Source organism: Trachemys scripta, chromosome 7 (genome assembly GCF_013100865.1).
Source record: "Trachemys scripta elegans isolate TJP31775 chromosome 7, CAS_Tse_1.0, whole genome shotgun sequence".
In the NCBI taxonomy this organism is placed as follows: Eukaryota; Metazoa; Chordata; order Testudines; family Emydidae; genus Trachemys; species Trachemys scripta.
In genome coordinates this window covers 44,996,270-45,017,046 of record NC_048304.1, presented here as the reverse complement: position 1 = coordinate 45,017,046, position 20,777 = coordinate 44,996,270, and the positions used below count along the sequence as shown (strand labels likewise).

Genomic DNA, 20,777 nt, shown 5'->3' with positions numbered 1-20,777 from the left:
TTTGGCTCTACAGTGATCTCTTCCTGCTTATGATTTAGAGAGATTAAATTGTCTGGGTCCAGTGTGGCTTAGTTGCCATTTGACTGCCAGGATTATTTTTGTCTCTTGGAATTTTAACTGTATCTTTTTCCTGAGTGGCATTTTATTGTTACACTTTTGTTATTGAAATCTTGTAAAACCAGCTACTGCATAAATCCTAATTAGACACCAAACTGTCAGATTGAAATAATAAATTAAAACTAATAACTTGCAATGGTTATGGGCACAGTGAAGTCATGCCAGTTGCTTTGCAGATACAAATGGGTATCTCTCTTTCTTGCATAAGGATTTATATACCTAATTAATATGATTTAGATAGAAGTTACAGATATCGCACATTTGAAAATGAAATTATATTTTTAGAAGAACAGAACCATGAAATCACTAAATTCCACTAGAGGGCATCTTTTCCTTCAATATATAATCATGTTAAGAAACTGACACGTTTGTTTGATTTTCAAGGGAATCCATTTTAAGAGTCAAATTGGATTGATTAAAGAGCTGTAATTGATAAGTAGTGTTTTTTCCCCCCGATAGAGAGGTGAATAATGCTGTGGTTGTTACCCAACCACTGATTAGTCTGTTGTTGTTGTTGCCATGACTTTGTTCCAACTGCAAATTTGTAAATGATAGTTAAAGGTTTTACAATTTGTTTTCTGCTTTTCTATAGTGTGTCTCAATAAACTAACTTATAAATAACCTGGACATACTCAATGAGCAGACAAATGAACTGTTTACCTACTACACTGAGAAGAGTACTCCTGTACAGGAAATCAACCATAAAAAGTCTGTATAGCCGTATTACTGGTATGAAATTCACTAATATGTTCAGACCTGTTGTGTGGGGCAAATCTGATGCCATATTGCAAAATAAGGAAAACTAGCATCCCAGTGATATGACTTAACCTTCAATTCCTCATTATCTAGGAGGAGTAAATAGTGGACTCTTCAGAATGACTATCTGAATTTACTCAGACATAACATTTTATTAGTGTGAAGCCGTTATGTGTATTAGGCGTGATGCACTACTCTTCTAGGTAGCAGGATAAGGTTATAGTGACATCTCTTACCAGTCTAGTTACAGCAACTGCATAAATAATTAGAGGTAGCCTAGTGAAAGACATTTTCCATGTCCGCCATCTGTCTTTGTACTTGGTTATTTTGCATTAGTCTCAGAGATGTCAATAGAAGTATCTTTGGGGGTTCTGGCTAGTAACAGAATAATTTAGGGGACTAGATTAATGCTATATGAGCCACTTGGAGGCAGGGATCAACTTTTTTTGTTCTGTGTTTATTTGCATCTGCACAATGGAGTCTGGTCCGTGGCTGGGGCTCCTAGGTGGTACCACAATACAAATTAATAATAAAGGTTGATAGTAATTTATTCCATACGTAATAAGTATAAATGGAATAAATTACTATATCACATTGTACATTTTAGGTCACAAAAAATAGTATAATAATGCAGATTTCATAGAGTTAAGTACCCTGGACAATTATCCTGATCACATTGTGCATTGCCAAAATATTTGTTTTCCACATTTGTTTTTTGTTTAAATTTTTGGCATGGGGAGGGGGAGGCATCATTTGCAGCAGGGGAGAACAGAGGTTGTATTACTAATAGTAGTTTAGAATCCTTTGGATTTCCTTCGGTTTTTCCCATTATTTCTCTTCTCTTTTTTTTTTTTTTTTAAGTCATGAATCTGTGAGAAAGCCATCAGATCAGGGGTGATCCCAGATTACAGTACTTTAGCAGCAAACTCTGCTGGCTCTGCAGTGCCCAAAGTTTGTCAGTTCACATTGTGCTTACATTAGTCTACTGGAACAGCCCTACACATTTTTTTTGGTAACATGACTATATTTTTTTATTAGAACAGTTGATCAAGAACAAAGAAACGATAAAAAATATAGAACAATAGATGTACAATGGAAACCACCTTTATTGAGGTTATGTTATGGCCATCTTAATTTATATTCTAGTCAATGGCTGCTAAAATAATATTAACTAATCTCTGGTACTCCATGGGCTCACCATTGTCACAGTTCATGCTTTACATTTTGTTCACAGTACTTATAGTACTATACAGTTCACCCTATAGACTGCAGAGACTCAATTTTAGAGGATAAATCTGCAAAAAGAGATGTGCATATGACCTTAGTACTGGCCTAATCATAAATGGCTGTTGATATTGGCTATGTGCAGTGTAGTTGTAACAGTGTTGGTCCCAGGATATTGGAGAGATACCTTGTCTCTCTAATATTGGCCATACACGCTTCTAAGCCTTGAATGGCAAATAGACAAGTCAGTGACGGGGCTTCCTCTTTCACCTGTTGCCTCTACCATTTATTGGTATCACTAGTTGCAGCATTAAATAGAGTTGGATCACAGTTCTTGCTGTCCAGTTCAGTGTGAGTGGTTTGGGGGAGGAGGTGGTGGTGGTAAGTATCTCTTGAGGTGTGGGAGCTGGTATGGGAAGCAGTTGAGCTATTGATGATCACCTCCTACTGGCCCATGATCCCAGCCCCTACTACTCACTTGTTAGCTTCTCAGACATCTGGTATGCTTTCTCCCATGCTGACAGATATGCTTGGGAGGTGTTCCCCATTAGTATCTGCAAAGCTACTTCATCATCCACCTTTAAATCCCTCCTCAAAACTCCTTTGCTGTGAAGCCTACAAAAAACTTGACCATGATTATGCTGCTAGTTTGCTGAGACCACTGCCTGTAATGCTGACCAGTATTGCCTCATCGTTAGTATTCCTCCCTCTGTCTATATCCATCTGTTGTCTCATTATATACTTGGTCCCTGCCCCAAGAGGCTTACAATCCATCTTTTTGTTCTGTGTTTGTAAATGCCTAGAACAGTGGTGTCCCTGATCTATGAGTTGGTCCATAGTCACTAAGGTAGTACAGATAATAAATAGCAATAATTGATGGCAGAGGAGGACAGATGGAACTTTCTCTGAGCTTAGGTTGCCAAGAAGTACTTGGGCACCAAAGCTGTGGCTGCCTGTCTGTGGGGTTTGTATGGTTTCCTTCCACCCTAGAAAGTTCCCATGCTCTTTGTTGAAGTTGGAAGTAGTTCATTTCCTGTCCCGGGCTTCCAAGGATCCACTGTTGGCTACCATATTTCTGGTCAAAGTATTCTGTTCTGAAACTTATTCCTTTGATAAAATACATGTACGTCCATTAACTGAATGGATATATGGAGTGGGGGATAATAGATCTGAGTGTGGAGGTATATACATTTCATTAGCAGTAGAAAATTATTGGTGAAATATTATCCCATTGTGATTGGTTCTTGTACTAACAACCCTATTCTTGTGACATGAGCCAAACTAAAATATCTATAGTAAAAATTTGTTCTATTTTTGATCTCTGGATCAGTTTGTCTCCAGAAATGTTTGTGTTTTTTCCCCCTCCCCCCCACTGCCCACCAGTTGGGAAAGTAATGTACATGATGGCATTAAATTCATTATTTCAATTACATGAAAAGGTTAAGTGTTTACCTGAGGCAGTAATCATTTCCAGGTTACCTGGGTTGGATTAAGAATCTTCTTTTGCATAGTTTTTGAAAGACTCTTTAAGAATTGTTGATGATGTGAGAACTGTTAATAATGTTTAAGGGAAAATATCTACATTTTGTGTTAACTTAACAAGATTATTTCAGATTTTACAATCTAATGATAATGCAAAGTGTTATATGCATTTAAAATTCTATCTGTGGTTTGTAGTAAGACTAGGTAAGTTTAATGTGCAACTTGGATTGAAATAAAAACTAAGAATTTAGTCTTTGTCTCTTTTTATAATAAAGCATAAATTCAAGGCACTAGAACATTTTGGAGCCAGATAGTGTAACTAAGAGACAAATTAGACTTCATATTCAAAACATCTTTAAGTGGTGGTTACTAGTATCGTGTAATATCACATATGCATAAGCAGTTGTACATATAGTACTTCACATAATGTTCCCCCAAATAAATATGCTCAATAGCATATTTATGCTATAATACATAAATATAAGGAGATCATTTTGTTGCAGAAGGTTTGAAAAAAAATGCTATTCAGACTTTTCCTGAAGTTTTTTTTTAATTCTTCTAAGTACTGCTCTTAGGCTCTGTCCCCATGTAGAAAGGCTTGTATCACTGGACATGCATGTATCAAAATTAAAACTCCCCAAATACTGTTTACTGTTTTAACAAACTTTCAATATCTTGGTGAGCTTTGTTGAAACTATAAAGACATCTCATGCTAGACCTTCAAATAGGGCCGCTATCAAACATATGTTTTCAAGATGGCTGGTACTTCTGTTACAAAGTGTCTTAAACTAAGACTGCAGATTTTGGAGGAAGACGCCACTTGTGTTAAAATTTCAAGTCAAAACAAAACCACTTTCCATATTTTATTTTTTTTTTTTTTTTTTTTCCACAAAAGTGTTACTTAACATTCTCCCTGAGATGCAGGCTTTGAGGTTTTGCCTTCATTTTAAGATGGCTTAGAATTTGAGAAAAGTAGAGCCTCGGTGGAAAAATGTTTTATATTCAGTTTTGACTCAGAATCCCTTTTCACTGGTAAGAGAAAACCTTGGTGTACAGATCAAATTTTTGGTTTAAACCTAAAATGCATAGGGCCAAACCGGGCTTTGGAGTAACTGGCAAAACTTACTCTTCCCCAGACCTGAATATGACCCTCATTGTAGAATGCTTTGAAAAGAGTTCCTGCATAATGTGAAAATTATGATCAGAAAACACATTAAACATATTATAACAGAGTATTGGAGGGTGTGTGTGTGTGTGTGTGTGTGTGTGTGTGGGGGGGGGACGGGGACGACTTATTGTGTAAATAGGTTTTAGACGTTGGGTGGGGTGGGGGTGTGTGTGTGTGTGTGTGTGTGTGTGTGTAAATATGTATATATAATTTTTTTTTTTTTCTTCCCTAGTGCACAGTGCTGTGGTAAACTGTCTTTCCTTTCACCCCTCTGGAAACTACCTCATTACTGCCTCCAATGATTCAACCCTTAAAATTCTGGATTTACTAGAAGGAAGGCTGCTGTATACTCTTCATGGTCATCAGGTGAGGAGACTCTTCAGTATTACTTTTGTAAAGTAATGCGTAAAGCACGTGGACTCAGCAGATTGACAGAGAAATGATGTTGAGTCAAGTGTTAGGCTTCAATTCTCTCGGCCTATAATGCTTAAGGTTCCTTGATTGGATTTTTAATTAAACCTGAAATTTCATTGGTGGTGGTGGAAATGTAGAGAAAACATGACAAGAAATGTAACTTATTAATCTAAGGTACTGCTTTCATAAGGAAGAAAAATAGGGAGACAGTATACAGCTCAGTTCTAGATTTGGCTTTAAAATTGTTTTACAAAATAAGTTGTCACAATTTAAAAACAATCTTTCCTTGAGAGTCGGCTACTGAAATAAAAAGTGCTAATACATGGGGATCAATATTGGAAATTGGCTCTATACACAGACTAGTTACTTTGCCTGATAGGGTTTCTGGGAACAAGGAGGGGTATGTTCCTGGGTGTGATTTGGGGGTGAGAGCTTTTCTGGAGTCCTCCCATTTTGGCAGCTGCCTAAGTTAACTTATCTTCATTTGATTACTTAATATTCCTGATTGGCAGAGTTAACTTATTTGTATTCTAGTATTTATGCTGCTGGGTGTTTTGTTGCGGTAGGTCTAATTATATTCAGAGTGCTTGGAGTTCTTGTGTTTTTTAAATGTTAAATCTAAATAAATAGTCTAATTTTACTGTCCAAGCTGAGTGAGGCAGCAAAGGCATGAATAATGAAAAGCAAACAAGTTCTAAAATATTCCTTTGCAAGATGATGATGATGATGATATTGACAACTTAAATTTTAACCCAACAGTGTCCTTATTGGCTGAGGGCTGGGATTTCCAAAGTCAAAGGGCTTTTGTAGCCCCACTTGGAAGCCCAGCTCTTGTAGGCCCCATTTTGAAGACCCTAGCCTGAAGCTGTATAGAGGGGTGAGTTACATGAAATACAAAACCGAGCTATCTGCTAAATACAGGACATGTAAAAACACACACGCGCGCGCACACACACACACACACCTCTGCTTTCTTTCATACTTAACAGTTAAGGGGAGCAAGGGCATTAATTATTTACTGGAAGGGGGCTTTGTGCCTTTTATAGAGTCCTAGTTTGAAAGCAGGAGAAGGGGGGAGCAGAGGGAGGAGGAGTGTCTTTTTAGTAAATGATGAACGTATTTATTAGGAGCTTGAACCTGATTTCTACACACTTTTTTTTTTTTTTTCCCCTCCCCCCCCCTCTTCTTTTCTTCCCCCGCCTCCCCCCCCCCCACCGTCGCCATGTGGTTGCATAAATGAGAGAGTTTGACCTTGGCCTGGAGTAGCTCCAGAACTGAAAAGGTAGTGAATAGCTGAGAGTCATTAAACTCTGCATTGTGAAATATTAGAGGAGACTTCATTTGTAGTTTTATGTGGATTGAGGCTATATTTTAAAGAAATGATTAAATTCTTCTTGAATCAGCTAGTCAGATGTGGGAATAACCATTTTGCATTGGATACATATGGACACAGACATACAAGTCATTCAGTTTTGAGTCTGGTCTAGGTCAATCAGACATACCTCTCATCTTCTGCTTGATTCCAGCATTCTTTGTTACATTATATTAGCAACAGCTGGAAACTCTTCTCCAGTGATGGACTGCTACAGTCTGCATTGCAACACGTTAGGTTCTCCAATTAGGGAGTAATGGAAGGAGGTGGGGATGAGAGAGCAATTTTTCTAAAAATCAAACATTCTTGTGCAATCTTAGTAGTGTATTAACTTAGGGCCTGGTTCAACAGATCTGTTCTGGCCCTGGGTTGATTTCCTCAACCTTATAAAATCTACTATGTTGATTTAGAGGCTGATTTTAACACACACTTTTTGGGGGGTGAAAAAGTTATATGTGATATGTATTGTGTCTTTACCCCTTCCTCTCTAACCTTAACACAGCTGTCTGTACCACCCCAGTGACAGAGATACAGCAAGTGTACATCTGTCCAAGCTAGCTTTGATCTAGCTAGTTTAAGTAACAGTAGCAGTGAAGCCATGGCAGCATGGGCTATACACCTGTGCCTGGGACCCTGGGTATGTACTTGGACAGCTAGCCCATGCTGCCATCTGCTGCTGGTGCAGCTTCTTTGCTTTTGGTACCTGAACTAGCTAGCTCAAAGCTAGCTCGGTGATGTCTGCATGTGCTGCTGTCACACTTCTAATGGCAGTGTAGACATCTCCTAAATCAGTGTCAGTAACTACTGTGGTTGAAAATGAAGTGTTAAAAGACAAATGTATTTTTTTTTTTTAAATGAGCAAGATTGTAGAAATATTAGTCACCCAGATGAACAGCTTGTTCTGAAGACATTCTTGACTTGTGAGTTTGTGTGGGAGAATATGCCTGGTCCAGATTTGGTGGTTCTTCTGACAGCTGATTGCTGTTCTGGGACAGTTATTCGTAAGCGAAAATTTCAAGAAGAAAGACTTGAGTTCCTTCAAATATGCTTTGACGCAACTGTTGGAGTGCCAGGAATTTGTGTTACCGTCTGATTAGCTCTAGTTTACATAGGGAGAATTGCCAAGTTTATATTGCTGTCTTTAATTATAATAGAGCTGTCCCCTCATACCAGAAAGATCATTAGAGAGACTGGAGTTTGTAGCTCTGACCTGACATCTTGCAGCTGCAAAATATCATGCTGTAGCTGCACATTTTTATTCTTAAGTGCTTCAAGTTGTAAAATACTTTCACTCACTCTCATACAAATGAGACTTGGTATGCAAGCCCACCATTGATATTTGTTCATCATACAGGAACGGAATGTTACAGTACCTTTATAGGTCATTCTTGGGTAGTCATTAGAAAAATGTAAATATGTACTCCGTATGTATACTTTCTCTGAAGGTTTTAGTGACTACTTCCAGACAACTTCACTAACAGAGTAGAAGTTGTAAGCAAATAGTTTATGTAAAAAATTAGTATTGTTATATTTATAAATAGGAGACCAAACAATGCAGAGTTAAGATTCTGCAAGCAAACGTAACTTTGGCCATATAATCCTCACCTTCTACCCAACTGATTGATAAGTGGTAAAACTATAGAAACTCTCCACTTCATTGACTAAAACTGTAAGACACTTTAAACAGGTGTATCAGCATATGGATGTGCTACTCCGCTATCTGCTGTCAAAATAGAGGACAGCATCAGATTTGCATGCAGTTCCAGGATTTCGGGGTTTGTGTGTTTTTGGGGAGGGAGGGTTGAGGTAGATACACGTGTCTGTGTATAAGGGGTCTTATAAGTAGAGAAATTTTTAGATACCACTTGAAATATAGTAACTGGAGGCTTTTATGTTTCCATTTTTAAACTTTTTTTAAAAAAATTATGGTCAAAAAGCTAGTGAAAAAGTATCTTGTAAGTATTTATGTACTTTTTTTTATTGGCATACATTCTCTTTTTACTAACTGTGACCTGAAGTCACCTAAATGTTTTTCCTGTGACAAGATAATGTATCTGTATAATGGCTTCTTACCTCTACATTTTTAAAGAAGTAATTGCCTTTGTCAATACCACTCTTTACCTGACAGAAGGGATTAAATATCATGTGCTCACCCATCAGTAGGGTGAATTTCCTCCACTACATCTTCCTTATCCACTACTCAACTGGTTGTCAGTGGATAAATGGGTGGAAAATGACTGCTGCTGAGGCACGTTAGTATGCAGTTACCTCTGTGGAAAGGAAAGTGACATTGGCTCAAGGACTGGTGGGTCATGGTGTCTTTTAGTAGAATCACTGGAGGAGTCACTGAATTGAAGATGAGGTCTAAGATTCCCCCATCTGCTCTCCCTTTATGATAGGAAGGGTGTGCATAGGTGCTCTCAGTCAGGAGCAGAAACTCTACCGGGCTGCTCTGGTGGCTGACATGTTTTCCTTCCTGGATGTGGAGGAGGGTGGTACAGGAGGCCCATGAATAACTGAATGACTTTGAGGGAAAGATTAACTTGGTGAACTGCCAACCGTAGTAATCAGTGTTCCTTTTCAATGTATCTTTAACACAAAGAGCTAGAAGCTGTCTTGTTAACAAAAGTTTAAACAGAGGAGTTCATAACCTCTGTCAGGACTTAACAGTTTTGAAAAGTTTTGGGAGTTTTACAGTGAGTGACTTTCTCCAAAATTGACTTCCCAACTATTTGAAAAATACTTGGACGCTAGTTCTCATTGCAGGTAACAGAACAGAACTTCAGATTTCCAGACCAAGCCATTTTTGAGCTGACATAGTAAGAGAAGTTATTCTCATTTCTTAAGATGAAAAGACCTCCCATTTGCCAGACTTGCTATGTCTAATTAGCCTCAAGTTTGGGGTAATTGGCAAGGGGGAGAATCTCACTGGGTCTGAAGACATTCATGAAACATTTTGGGTAAGGAGGCTTAGGAGGATTTAAAAAATGAAGCTTATGATGGAAAGCTTGTTCTAGCTTTGACAGGGGAGTAACTATCAGGTCTTCATTATGGCATTTGTACAGAAAGTTATAGGACTGCTCTTCTGTTAGACTCATAGCGCTTTATACTAGACAGTACGATTCCCCAGCTTTTATAGAGCTTCACGAATCCCCCTATAGATGAGATTTTATTTTTGTGAAACCTGCTTTGCATGTAGTTTATAAATCTGATAAGAATATTTTCTGCTCCTGTTCTTTTTTTTTTTTTTTTTGGGGGGGGGGGGGAGGGGGGAGGTCTTCTCCAAAAAGCCAAATAACTTTTTGTCTTGATTATATTTAGGTGTAACTTAAGACATGCCAGGAAAGTAAGAGGGAGATGTGTGTTGGAAAGAAGGTAAAAGAACAGTAGTACCAGAATATTTTTATAATTTAAAAACATTGTTATTTATAATAAAATTTGATGCTGAAAAACTAAATTTGCTTGGGGTCAGTAGCTTGTTGCAGGGTTGTTGGCACTGTCTCTTTTTAAAAAATAAAAATAAAAAAATACTAAGCATTTGAGAGTGGAGATGGGAATAGCAAACAAAAATGGGAGGGAGGAAATAAAAGCACAAATCCTATTAACAGATGATAGAAACTAAGTTAAATTTTGAGTCTCGGATTCATGAGAGTCCCAGGTTACAGTGGTGTCTTTTCATAAACTGAATGTTTTAAGACTTAGCAGCAGCATGTGTAATGTTCAAACTCTCTGTGAGCAAAATTACTATAAAAGGGTGTGGTGGTGCTAAATAGCAATTTATAGTACCTAGCAGGTATATTTTCTGTGTAACTGACGGCTACCACAAATAGTACTATTTTACCTTTTAATAGTAAAATACTTAGTGAAGATAATATTTAAAACAATTGCCACCTCTGACTATGAATTTTTTTGAAAGCTTTATATTACTCCTGTTGTGGAAAACATTACTGTTTTTGCCGAACTGCTTTCTGTCAAAGAAATGACATAATATATTACACCATAAATTCAGTAATTAAAAAATAAATGGTATCAATGGCAGAGATTTACCTTGGTTTCCTCTGCAGTGTCACAAATTGAACCATATTATGCATGTGTTTATATAGAAGTATTCATAGTCATGTATAACAAATAATACATAGGAGTATTTTCAAAATACAGATCGGTAATTGAGAACAGCCATACTGGGTCAGATGAAAGGTCCATCTAGCCCAGTATCCTGTCTTCTGACAGTGGCCAGTGCCAGGTACCCCAGAGGGAATGAACAGAACAGGTAATTATCAAGAAATCCATCCCGACTCCTTTTAGTAATAGGAGGTGGTGAGTGCAGAAATTGTAAGACTGACTTTTTTTTTTTCCCTTAAGGGCTACGGGCCTGATCGTACATGCGTTGCTCCTCCTGAAGTCTCTAGGACAGCGGACCCGAAAGTGGGTTGGGACCCCTTTTGAATGGTGTGGCTGGCTTAGACTTGCTGGGGCCCAGGGCTGAAGCCTGAGCCTCACTGCCCCAGGCCAAAGCCCGAGGGCTTCCGCCCTGGCTGGCGGGGCTCAGGTGACAGGGGCGGAAGCCCTTGAGCTTCAGCTTTGGCCCCCCTGCCCAGAGCGGTGGAGCTCAGGCTTTGGTGCGCCCCCTCTCTCCCCCCTCATCTGGGGCAATGGGGCTCTGGCAGGCTCAGACCTTAGCCCCCCTTTGGGGGTTGTGAAGTAATTTTTGTTGTCACAAGGGGGTCATGGTGCAATGAAGTTTGAGAACCCCTGCTTTAGGAGTTTTGGTGTGCAAGGAATTCAGGAAGGGAGGGGAGTGTGGATAAAATGAGTGAGGGGAGACCTAACTCTACAAATACATAAAGGGATGGTGCAAAGAGGACAGGAAGCTACAACCAAAAACTAGTGAGCTTGCAAGACCGCAGGGTTAAGTAGGTTAAGTATTTAGAAAAGCTCTAAACCCAATAACCACTAAACAATAGAGCCTGTTCTTACCTGGGGTTCTGGAATCTCCATTAATGAAGACTTTCAAGGTTCAGTAAGACGACATTCTATTCTGAAAAGCTTACAGTAGTCTTCTTCCCACTCCCTGGGGCAATGTGTTTTAGCTGCCCCGTTGGGGCACCTGCTGCATTGCTCCTACCCCAATTCAACTTACTTTCTTGCCAAGAGGGCTATGTGCTTCACTTGGTCTCCATTAAGCAGACACCCATCTCTCACTGTTGCTGATTGCTTTGTCTTCAACCATCATCTGGTCTCTTTCAGCACTGCCCATCAACTCCCACTTTTATGCCCTGTCACTTGGGCTTTCTATGACACCCATCCTATTAGCATTAGGGTGGATTGATTTTAAATCAAGGCGATTTTAAATCAGCAATATAAATCACCAGGTGGAAAGCTTTGATTTTAAATGATTTTAATCAACGTTTCCATTTGTACTTCCTTTATTTTTTAAAAGAAAGGTGCATTCTTATTGGTTAATATAGTAGAATCTCAAAATTATGAACACCAGAGTAACAAACTGACTAGTCAACCACACACCTCATTTGGAACCGGAAGTACGCTGTGTGGCAGCAGCCATATAAATAAGAAGAAAACAAAGAAAGAAGTGGGACCGCTAAACACTGAGGATGGAGTGGAGGTTAAGGCATGGCCCAAAATCTAAACAAATACTTGGCCTCCGTCTTTAATGAGGCTAATGAGGAACTTAGGGATAATGGTAGGATGACAAATGGGAATGAGGATATGAGGTAGATAATACCACATCCGAGGTAGAAGCCAAACTCGAACAGCTTAATGGGACTAAATCGGGGGGCCCAGATAATCTTCATCCAAGAATATTAAAGGAACTGGCACATGAAATTGCAAGACCATTAGCAAGAATCTTTAATGAATCTGTAAACTCAGGGGTTGTACCGTATGACTGGAGAATTGCTAACATAATTCCTATTTTTAAGAAAAAAAGTGATCTGGTTAACTACAGGCCTGTTAGTTTGACATCTGTAGTATGCAAGGTCTTGGAAAAAAATTTGAAGGAGCAAATAGTTAAGGACGTTGAGGTCAATGGTAATTGGGACAAAATACAGCATGGTTTTACAAAAGTTAGATCGTGCCAAACCAACCTGATCTCCTTCTTTGAGAAGGTAACAGAGTTTTTAGACAAAGGAAACACAGTGGATCTAATTTACCTCCATTTCAGTAAGGCATTTGATATGGTTCCACATGGGGAATTATTAGCTAAATTGGAAAAGATGGGGATCAATATGAAAATTGAAAGGTGGATAAGGAACTGGTTAAAGGGGAGACTACAATGGATCATACTGAAAGGTGAACTGTCAGGCTGGAGGGAGATTATTAGTGGAGTTCCTCAGGGATTGGTTTTGGGACCAATCTTATTTAATCTTTTTATTACTGACCTTGGCACAAAAAGTGGGAATGCGCTAATAAAATTTGCGGATGAGACAAAGCTGGGAGGTATTGCCAATACAGAGAAGGACCGGGATATCATACAGGAAGATCTGGATGACCTTGTAAACTGAAGTAATAGGATGAAATTTAATAGTGAAAAGTGCAAGGTCATGCATTTAGGGATTAATAACAAGAATTTTGGTTATAAGCTGGGGACACATCAGTTGGAAGTAACAGAAGAGGAGAAGGACCTTGGATTATTGGTTGAGCACAGGACGACTATGAGCCGCCAATGTGATATGGCCGTGAAAAAAGCTAATGCGGTCTTGGGATGCATCTGGCAAGGTATTTCCAGTGGAGATAAGAAGGTGTTAGTACCATTCTACAAGACACTGGTGAGACCTCATCTGGAATACTGTGTGCAGTTCTGGTCTCCCATGTTTAAGAAGGATGAATTCAAACTGGAACAGGTACAGAGAAGGGCTACTAGGATGATCCGAGGAATGGAACACCTGTCTTATGAAAGGAGACTCAAAGAGCTTGGCTTGTTTAGCCTAACCAAAAGAAGGCTGAGGTGAGATATGATTGCTCTCTATAAATATATCAGAGGGATAAATACCAGGGAGGGAGAGGAATTATTTAAGCTCAGTACGAATGTGGACACAAGAACAAATGGATATAAACTGGCCATCAGGAAGTTTAGACTTGAAATTAGATGAAGGTTTCTAACCATCAGGAATGAAGTTCTGGAACAGCCTTCCAATGGGAGGAGTGGGGGCAAAAGACATATCTGGCTTCAAGACTAAGCTTGATAAGTTTATGGAGGGGATGGTATGATGGGATAGCCTAATTGTGGCAATTAATTGATCTTTGACTATTAACGGTAAATATGCCCAATGGCCTGTGATGGGATGTTAAATGGGATGGGTTCTGAATTACTACAGAGAATACTTTCCTGGGAGTCTGGCTGAGTCTTGCCCACATGCTCAGGGTTTAGCTGATCGCCATATTTGGAGTCGGGAAGGAATTTTTCTCAAGGGCAGATTGGCAGAGGCCATGGGGGTTTTTCGCCTTCCCCTGCAGTGTGGGGCATGGGTCAGTTGCTGGAGGATTCTCTGCATCTTGAAGTCCTTTAAACCACGATTTGAAGACTTCAGTAGCTCAGACATAGGTTAGGGGTTTGATATAGGAGTGGGTGGGTGAGATTCTGTGGCCTGCGTTGTGCAGGAGGTCAGACTAGACTATCATAATGGTCCCTTCTGACCTTAAAGTCTGAGTCTATGAGCAGCAGAGACCAAAACAAATACAGTAAAGTTCAGTACTGCGTTAAACGTAAACTACAGAAAAAGGGGAAGTTTAATTTTTTTTGACAAAATAAGGAAACGGTTTCTGTCCTGGTTTCATTTAAATTAAGATGATTAAAAGCAGCATTTTCCTTCTGTGTAGTAAAGTTTCAAAGCTGTATTAAGTCACTGTTCAGTTGTAAACTTTTGAAAGGACAACCCTAACGTCTTGTTCATAGTTACAAACATTTCAGAGTTGCAAACAACTCCATTCCTGAGGTGTTCATAACTCTGAGGTTCTACTGTATAGCCATTAAAATGTTGATTTACAACTAATTAGAGCCTTTACATTAGATTGGTACACCTTTTTGCAACATAGGAGGGTATGCTATCATTCTATACGTTTTAAAGTAATTATATAGCTTAATGTTTTCAGATTATTACTTCTACATTGTTAGAATGTTAGAAAATGAATGATATTCTGCTTATTTACGAAATAACTTTTTGCTCATGATTTATGTCAAGCTGCATTAGGATGGTAACTAGAATTTAAACAAATACACAAAACAGCATATAATTTTTTTTTTATTAAAGAAAACATACATAAACTTCTTTTATCTAAACAGTTGACATTTATAACTAAATTATAGTAAGTTTAGGCCTTAACATATTTTGTATTACATTCAGAATTAGCATTAAATAAGTTTATTTTAAAAAGAAAAACGTATAATTTAAATAAATGTTTTTTTTTTATCCACTCTGATCAGCATTAATGACTTCTGATCTGCTCTAAGCCATCTGCCTGCCTGCCTGCCTCTCTTCCCTTTCTTTCCATTGATATGGTGGTTGATTATCTCCATGCTTCACTCTCTTCCACCCTTGATTCTTTTTGACCCCCCTCCCATCACAAAGTCTTCCTGAAAACCCCCAGCCCTTGCTCATGCCCAACATCTTTCCTCCACTCTTCCTGTCATGCTAAAGAGACTCTGTGGTGGAAATCCAGGGACCATGCTGGCTTCTTCACTACAAATTTGTTCTCTACTTCAGGCCTGGCAATGCCCTAGTTAAACAACTAGATTGAATCTCACATATGCAGTGCCAGCTGCCTTTTAGGCACCTGTAACTCACTCCTTAAACCTTCCCTCTTCCTGCTTCGTTCTGAACAGGATCTCACTGACTTCTTCCAAGAGAAAATGGACAAATGTGATGTGACCTTCCCTTTTCCCTCGGCTTGTCTTGTCTTCCTTTCCTACAGGTCTCTTCACCCTTCTTCCCTGTGACTAATGTAGAAGTTTCTCATCTGCTCTCCTTGACTAACCCCTACATTTGCCCCAGTGATCTGATTCCATTTCCTGATCTCCCATGTGCCCACTCTCTCTCCTTCCCTTACTTGTCTCCTTAAGCTCCTGCTCTTGTGACTTTTTTCTCCTCAATACAAGTCTCTCTTATCTTAAAACAAACCCATCCTTGACAGTACTTGCCTTTCCAGCTACCACCCCACTGCCTTCTTCATCTCTAAGCTCAGAACATGCAGTTTAAAATACACCTCTACCCCAATATAATGCTGTCCTTGGAGGCCAAAAAATCTTACTGCGTTATAGGTGAAACTGCATTATATCGAACTTGCTTTGATCCACCGGAGTGCGCAGCCCTGCCCCCCTGGAGCACTGCTTTACCGCGTTATATCTGAATTCGTGTTATATTGGGTCGCATTATATCTGGGTAGAGGTGTAGTTATCTAGAGTTCCTTTCCCTCAGTTCCATCCTAGACCCTCTCCAATTCAGCTTGCACTCCTTTTACCTCACTGAAACAGCTGTCACTAAAGTTTATGATCTCTTCCTTGGCAAAGTTCAGAACCAGCATTTCATTCTCATCCTCCTTGACCTGTCTGCACTGTCAACTATGCTCTTCTTGAAATCTTGTTTTCCATAACGCTATTCTCTCCTCATTTTCCTCCTACCTCTTACTGTTTTTTGGTATGTCCCTCTTCACCTCTTCCCCAATTTTCTTTGGAGTCCCACAGGGTTCTGTTTGGTCACCTTCTCTTCTCCCTCTATAGTTTATCTCTAGGTAATCTTATCTGCAAATGTAAGTTCAGCTACCCTTGCTATTCTGGCAATTCACAGATCTGCCTCTCTACTCTGGACCTGTCACCTGTTCAAACTAAAATCTCAGGGTCTCTCTCTCTCTCTCTCTCTCTCTCTCTGACATCTGCTTGTGGGTGTCTAGCAGCTCAAGCTCAACATGGCTAAAACAGCTCTTAATCCCTACCACTGCCTGCCCTTCCTGTTCCTTTGTTGATCACTGTGGACAACACCACCATCCTGCCTGTCATGCAGGCCTGCAGCCTGCGTGTCATCTTTGACTCAGACCTCTCCAGGTCCTCACATCCAGGCTATGTCTAAGCCTTGCAGAATCTTTCTGAATCACATCTCTAAGATACAGCCTTTCTTATCCATCTGTGCCGCTGAAACTCTCGTCAAGGCTCTCCTTGCCTTGCAACTTGATTACTGCAACATTGTTCTCTCTGGTCTTGACAAATGCAGTCTTGGCCCTCCCATATCCATTCAGAATGCTGCTGCTGCAAAGATCACTTTCCTAGCCCATCACTTTGACTGTCACCCTCTTCTTTGTATACAAGTTTCCACCTTCTCTATCGTGCCAGACATAATCAGCTTATTTTTTTCTTTCAGTACACTTCACAGCCTGTTTCCACCCTACCTCTCTTCTCTAACTGTCGACACGTTGACTCCTATCTCTGATCAGTCCACGATGCTGCCTCCATTTCCCACTTGTAAAATTTTCAAATGAGCATCTTTGTCCTTTCTCCCATGCTGCCCTTCATGCTTGGAAGGATCTCACTGTAAACATCTGCAAAACTAACTCCTTATCCTCTTTCAAAACCCTCCTTAGTCTCCTTTGAACATGATACCTACAAAAATCTTGGTAATGGTTAGCCTGCCAGCCTGTGATGCTAACCAATATTGTCTTGTGCTCCCCTGTGTGTCTGTGTGCATCTGTCATCTCTTGTCTTATACAGGCGAGTCTCATCTTACGCGGGGGTTACGTTCCGCGGTTAGTGCGTAAAGTGAAAACCACGTATAGTCAAAATTACATTGAGTTGAATGGCGGGTGGAATCGCCCGTACTACCAGTACAGTATTAAAATTGTTGTTTTTCTTTCTTTTTTTTGGTGTGTTTTTGTTTTTGCTGACCGCGTAAAGCTGAAATCGCGCATGTTAAATGTGCGTAAGATGCGACAGACCTGTATATAGATTGTAAACTATCCGGGGCAGGGGACAGTCTTTTGTTCTGTGTTTATACACCACCTAGCACAACGTGGTCCTGGTCGATGATTCAAACTCTTAGGTGCTACACTAATACTAATATTAATAACAAAAGTCCTTCCTGCCAAAGTACAGAAGGATGGACAAAGTTATATGCTAGAGATCTGTTGCAGTCCCAAAGATATGAGTAATGGTGCAAACTAGGAAGTTTAGAGACCTACCTAAGACTTGGACAGGGTGATGTTACTTGAAGAGAGATGGCTTGTTCTCACTTTTCCTTCCCACAGGTATACTTCAAACTTTTTTTTTTCCAGTTTCAATTTGCAGTACTAAAACAATTGAGAGAGTGTAAAACTTTTAAAAAGATTCTACTAATCCCAAAATATACACATAGTCTAAGACTGCATCTTAATCTCAGTGTTTCTTTTGTTTGTTTGTTTCATGTCAACAAATTAAGCATGTTGTATCTATTGACCTGTCTGTTCCCCTTGTTCTTTCCATTTGTACACAGGTGTATTCTTTGATATCAGGTTCTATTTTTAGCCCATTTATATCCTGTTGAATCTCCATTTTCCTCTGGCATATGGTAGCTGCTGTTCTTGCTGTTCACATTGCTTGTTTGGGGGTGATTTTTGTAAATTACCTGAATATACAGTACTCAAATATTTAGTGACCAATAAAATCATTTAAAGAACACTAGTTCTACAGCTTAGACATCTGGGTTGGCCTTGATTGTGAATAGCTTGTCTGATGTAAATTTCTGTCTGTCTTTTCCCCACCTGTTCACTACAGTCATGCTGTTCACAGTGGAACTTGCATTAGAAAGGTGTTAACTTCAGATGAAGTACGTAATACCTGGAGGATTATAATATTTCCAGAATGTTGATCTTTCTTTGTAAGACTTCTTTGTTTATTTCAGAAATGTCATATCCTTCAATATTGCACCAGTATTTAGATTTTTTCCAAGCAGATTGTATGTTTCACACTTGCGTCATTCCTGGTTGGTTTATTCTATTTAGAATCTGTCTCCTTGAGAGTGTGTGGTAGTAATTGAGAGTTTAGCAGTTCTTAATATGGAGAAGGCAGGGGGAAAACTACACACAGGCCACACATGTATGAATAATCTCTTTTTGGGGGGAAGATACAGCTGCAGGGATAGTTGGACTACTACAGGGGTTCTCAAACTTCATTGCACCATGACCCCCTTCTGACCCCAGGAGGGGAGACCGAAACCTGAGCCCACACAAGCCCCCCCGCTCCGGGCGGGGGAATGGAGGGGGGCTTGGGCTTTGGCCCTGGGCCCCAGCAAGTCTAACACTAGCCCTGGTGACCCCATTAAAAAGGGGTTGCAACTCACTTTGGGGTCCTGACCCACTGTTTGAGAACTGCTGGGCTACTAGTACAGTAACTCTTCGCTTAATGTTGTAGTTATGTTCCTGAAAAATGCTACTTTAAGCGAAACTATGTTAAGCGAATCCAATTTCCCCATAAGAATAAATGTAAATGGAGGAGTGGGGGGGGTTAGCTTCCAGGAAATTTTTTTTTTTTGCCAGACAAAAGACTAAGGCCTGATCTACATGGGGGGGGAGAATCGTTCTAAGTTATGCAACTTCAGCTACATGAAGAACGTAGCTGAAGTCTGCATTCTTAGACCTAGTCACCGCGGTGTCTTCACTGCAGTGAGTCGACTGTTACTGCTCCCCCTTCGATTCTGCCTATGCCTATCATGGTGGTGGTGTACAGGAGTCGATGAGAGAGCGCTCAGGGGTCAATTTATCATGTCTAGACTAGATGCGATAAATTGACCCCCGCTGGATCGATCGCTGCCCGCCAATCCGGCGGGTAGTGTAGACATACCTTATGTATATACACACACATACACAGTATAAGTTTTAAACAAACAATGCAATGATGATTGTGAAGTTTGTTGAGGTGGTGGAGTCAGAGGGTGGGATATTTCTCAGGGAATGCCTTATTGCTAAATGATGAACTAGCACTCAGCTGAGTCCTCAAATGTTAACATATTTGTTGTTAATGTAGCTTCACACTCTACAAAGCAGCAGGAATGGAGGGAGGGGAGACTGCATGGCAGAGAGAGACAGAGACATACACTGTGTGTGTGTGTGTGTGTGTGTGTGTGTGTGTGTGTGTGTGTGTGTGTGAGAGAGAGAGAGAGAGAGAGAGAGAGAGAGACGCGCATTGCCCTTTTAAGTACGCTGACCCCACCCTAGGTACACTGCCCTTTTAAGTAGATCAGCAAGTTGAGACAGCCCCTGCTGCCAGCAAGCTCCCTCCCGTCCTGAGCCCTGTTATGTCCCCCCCCACCTGCTCTATGGAGATAGGGTAAGCAGGGTAGAGAGGAACACCCTGACATTAGCACCCCTCTTTCTCTCTCGCCTTCGCCCTTCCCCTATCCCCCTTCTTCCCCCCTCTCCCTCCTCCCCACACACAAACAGCGCAAGCAGGAGGCTCCTGGGAGCAGTGGGGGGAGGGACAGCTGAACTGCTGGCAATTGATAGCCTGCTGGGTGGCTGCTGCACAGGGAACTTAGGGGAGAGGGGAGCTGATAGGGGGCTGCCGGTCCACCCTGGTTCCAAGCCCCCACCAGCTAGCTCCAAGGGGCTGCTCTTTCTGCAACCAGTGGACAAAGCAGGCGGCTGCTAAACAACATTATAAGGGAGCATCGCACAACTTTAAACGAGCATGTTCTCTAATTGATCAGCAACATAACAACGTTAACCGGGACGACTTTAAGTGAGGAGTTACTGTATTGTTAATAGTCCCTATAGCCCACACTGGTTGGCCTCTAATTGTGGTAAGTCCTGTACAAACATATAGAAATTGGAACTGTCAAGTCAAATCCTGGCAAGACCTCTCCAATAAGAGGTGATTTATGCTACAAGACAGTTGTTTTAAGAACTCATTTCAAATCCTTCCATGGGGTCATTGGATTTGTCCTCTTTAAGGAATTAGCAGGAGATTTAGCCCCCTTAAAACCATAGATGGACAGATGTCCTGGGATCTCAGGACATTCATAGCCTCCACTTGTACAGGTATAATCTTGTGCCTGTGTATTTGCATGCACAAAGAAATGTGGGTGCAAGTAGCAGCAGTTGTCTGTTTGTCGACAAACAGATGAGCTTAGTGGTTTACAACAGCAATTTATCTGGCCTATATGTATTTGTATATGTTCAGTATTTGTAAGGTTCGATGTATGTTCTTTTTCTAAGCACATTAGAGGAAGAAGGGGAACTGGGTAAAGGGGCATGGCTTGATTTTGGGGA

At 40.4% G+C, this 20,777-nt stretch overlaps 1 protein-coding gene across 2 annotated transcripts in view; it reads left to right on the top strand.

Annotated features, from left to right (window-relative positions):
• POC1A (POC1 centriolar protein A) overlaps positions 1-20,777 on the top strand; it is a 114,429-nt gene that overhangs the window by 21,681 nt on the left and 71,971 nt on the right. For both annotated transcript variants that reach the window (XM_034777414.1, XM_034777413.1), the window contains exon 7: positions 4,980-5,113. In XM_034777414.1, the coding sequence (XP_034633305.1) occupies positions 4,980-5,113 (134 nt within the window). The remainder of the gene's footprint in view (positions 1-4,979; positions 5,114-20,777) is intronic.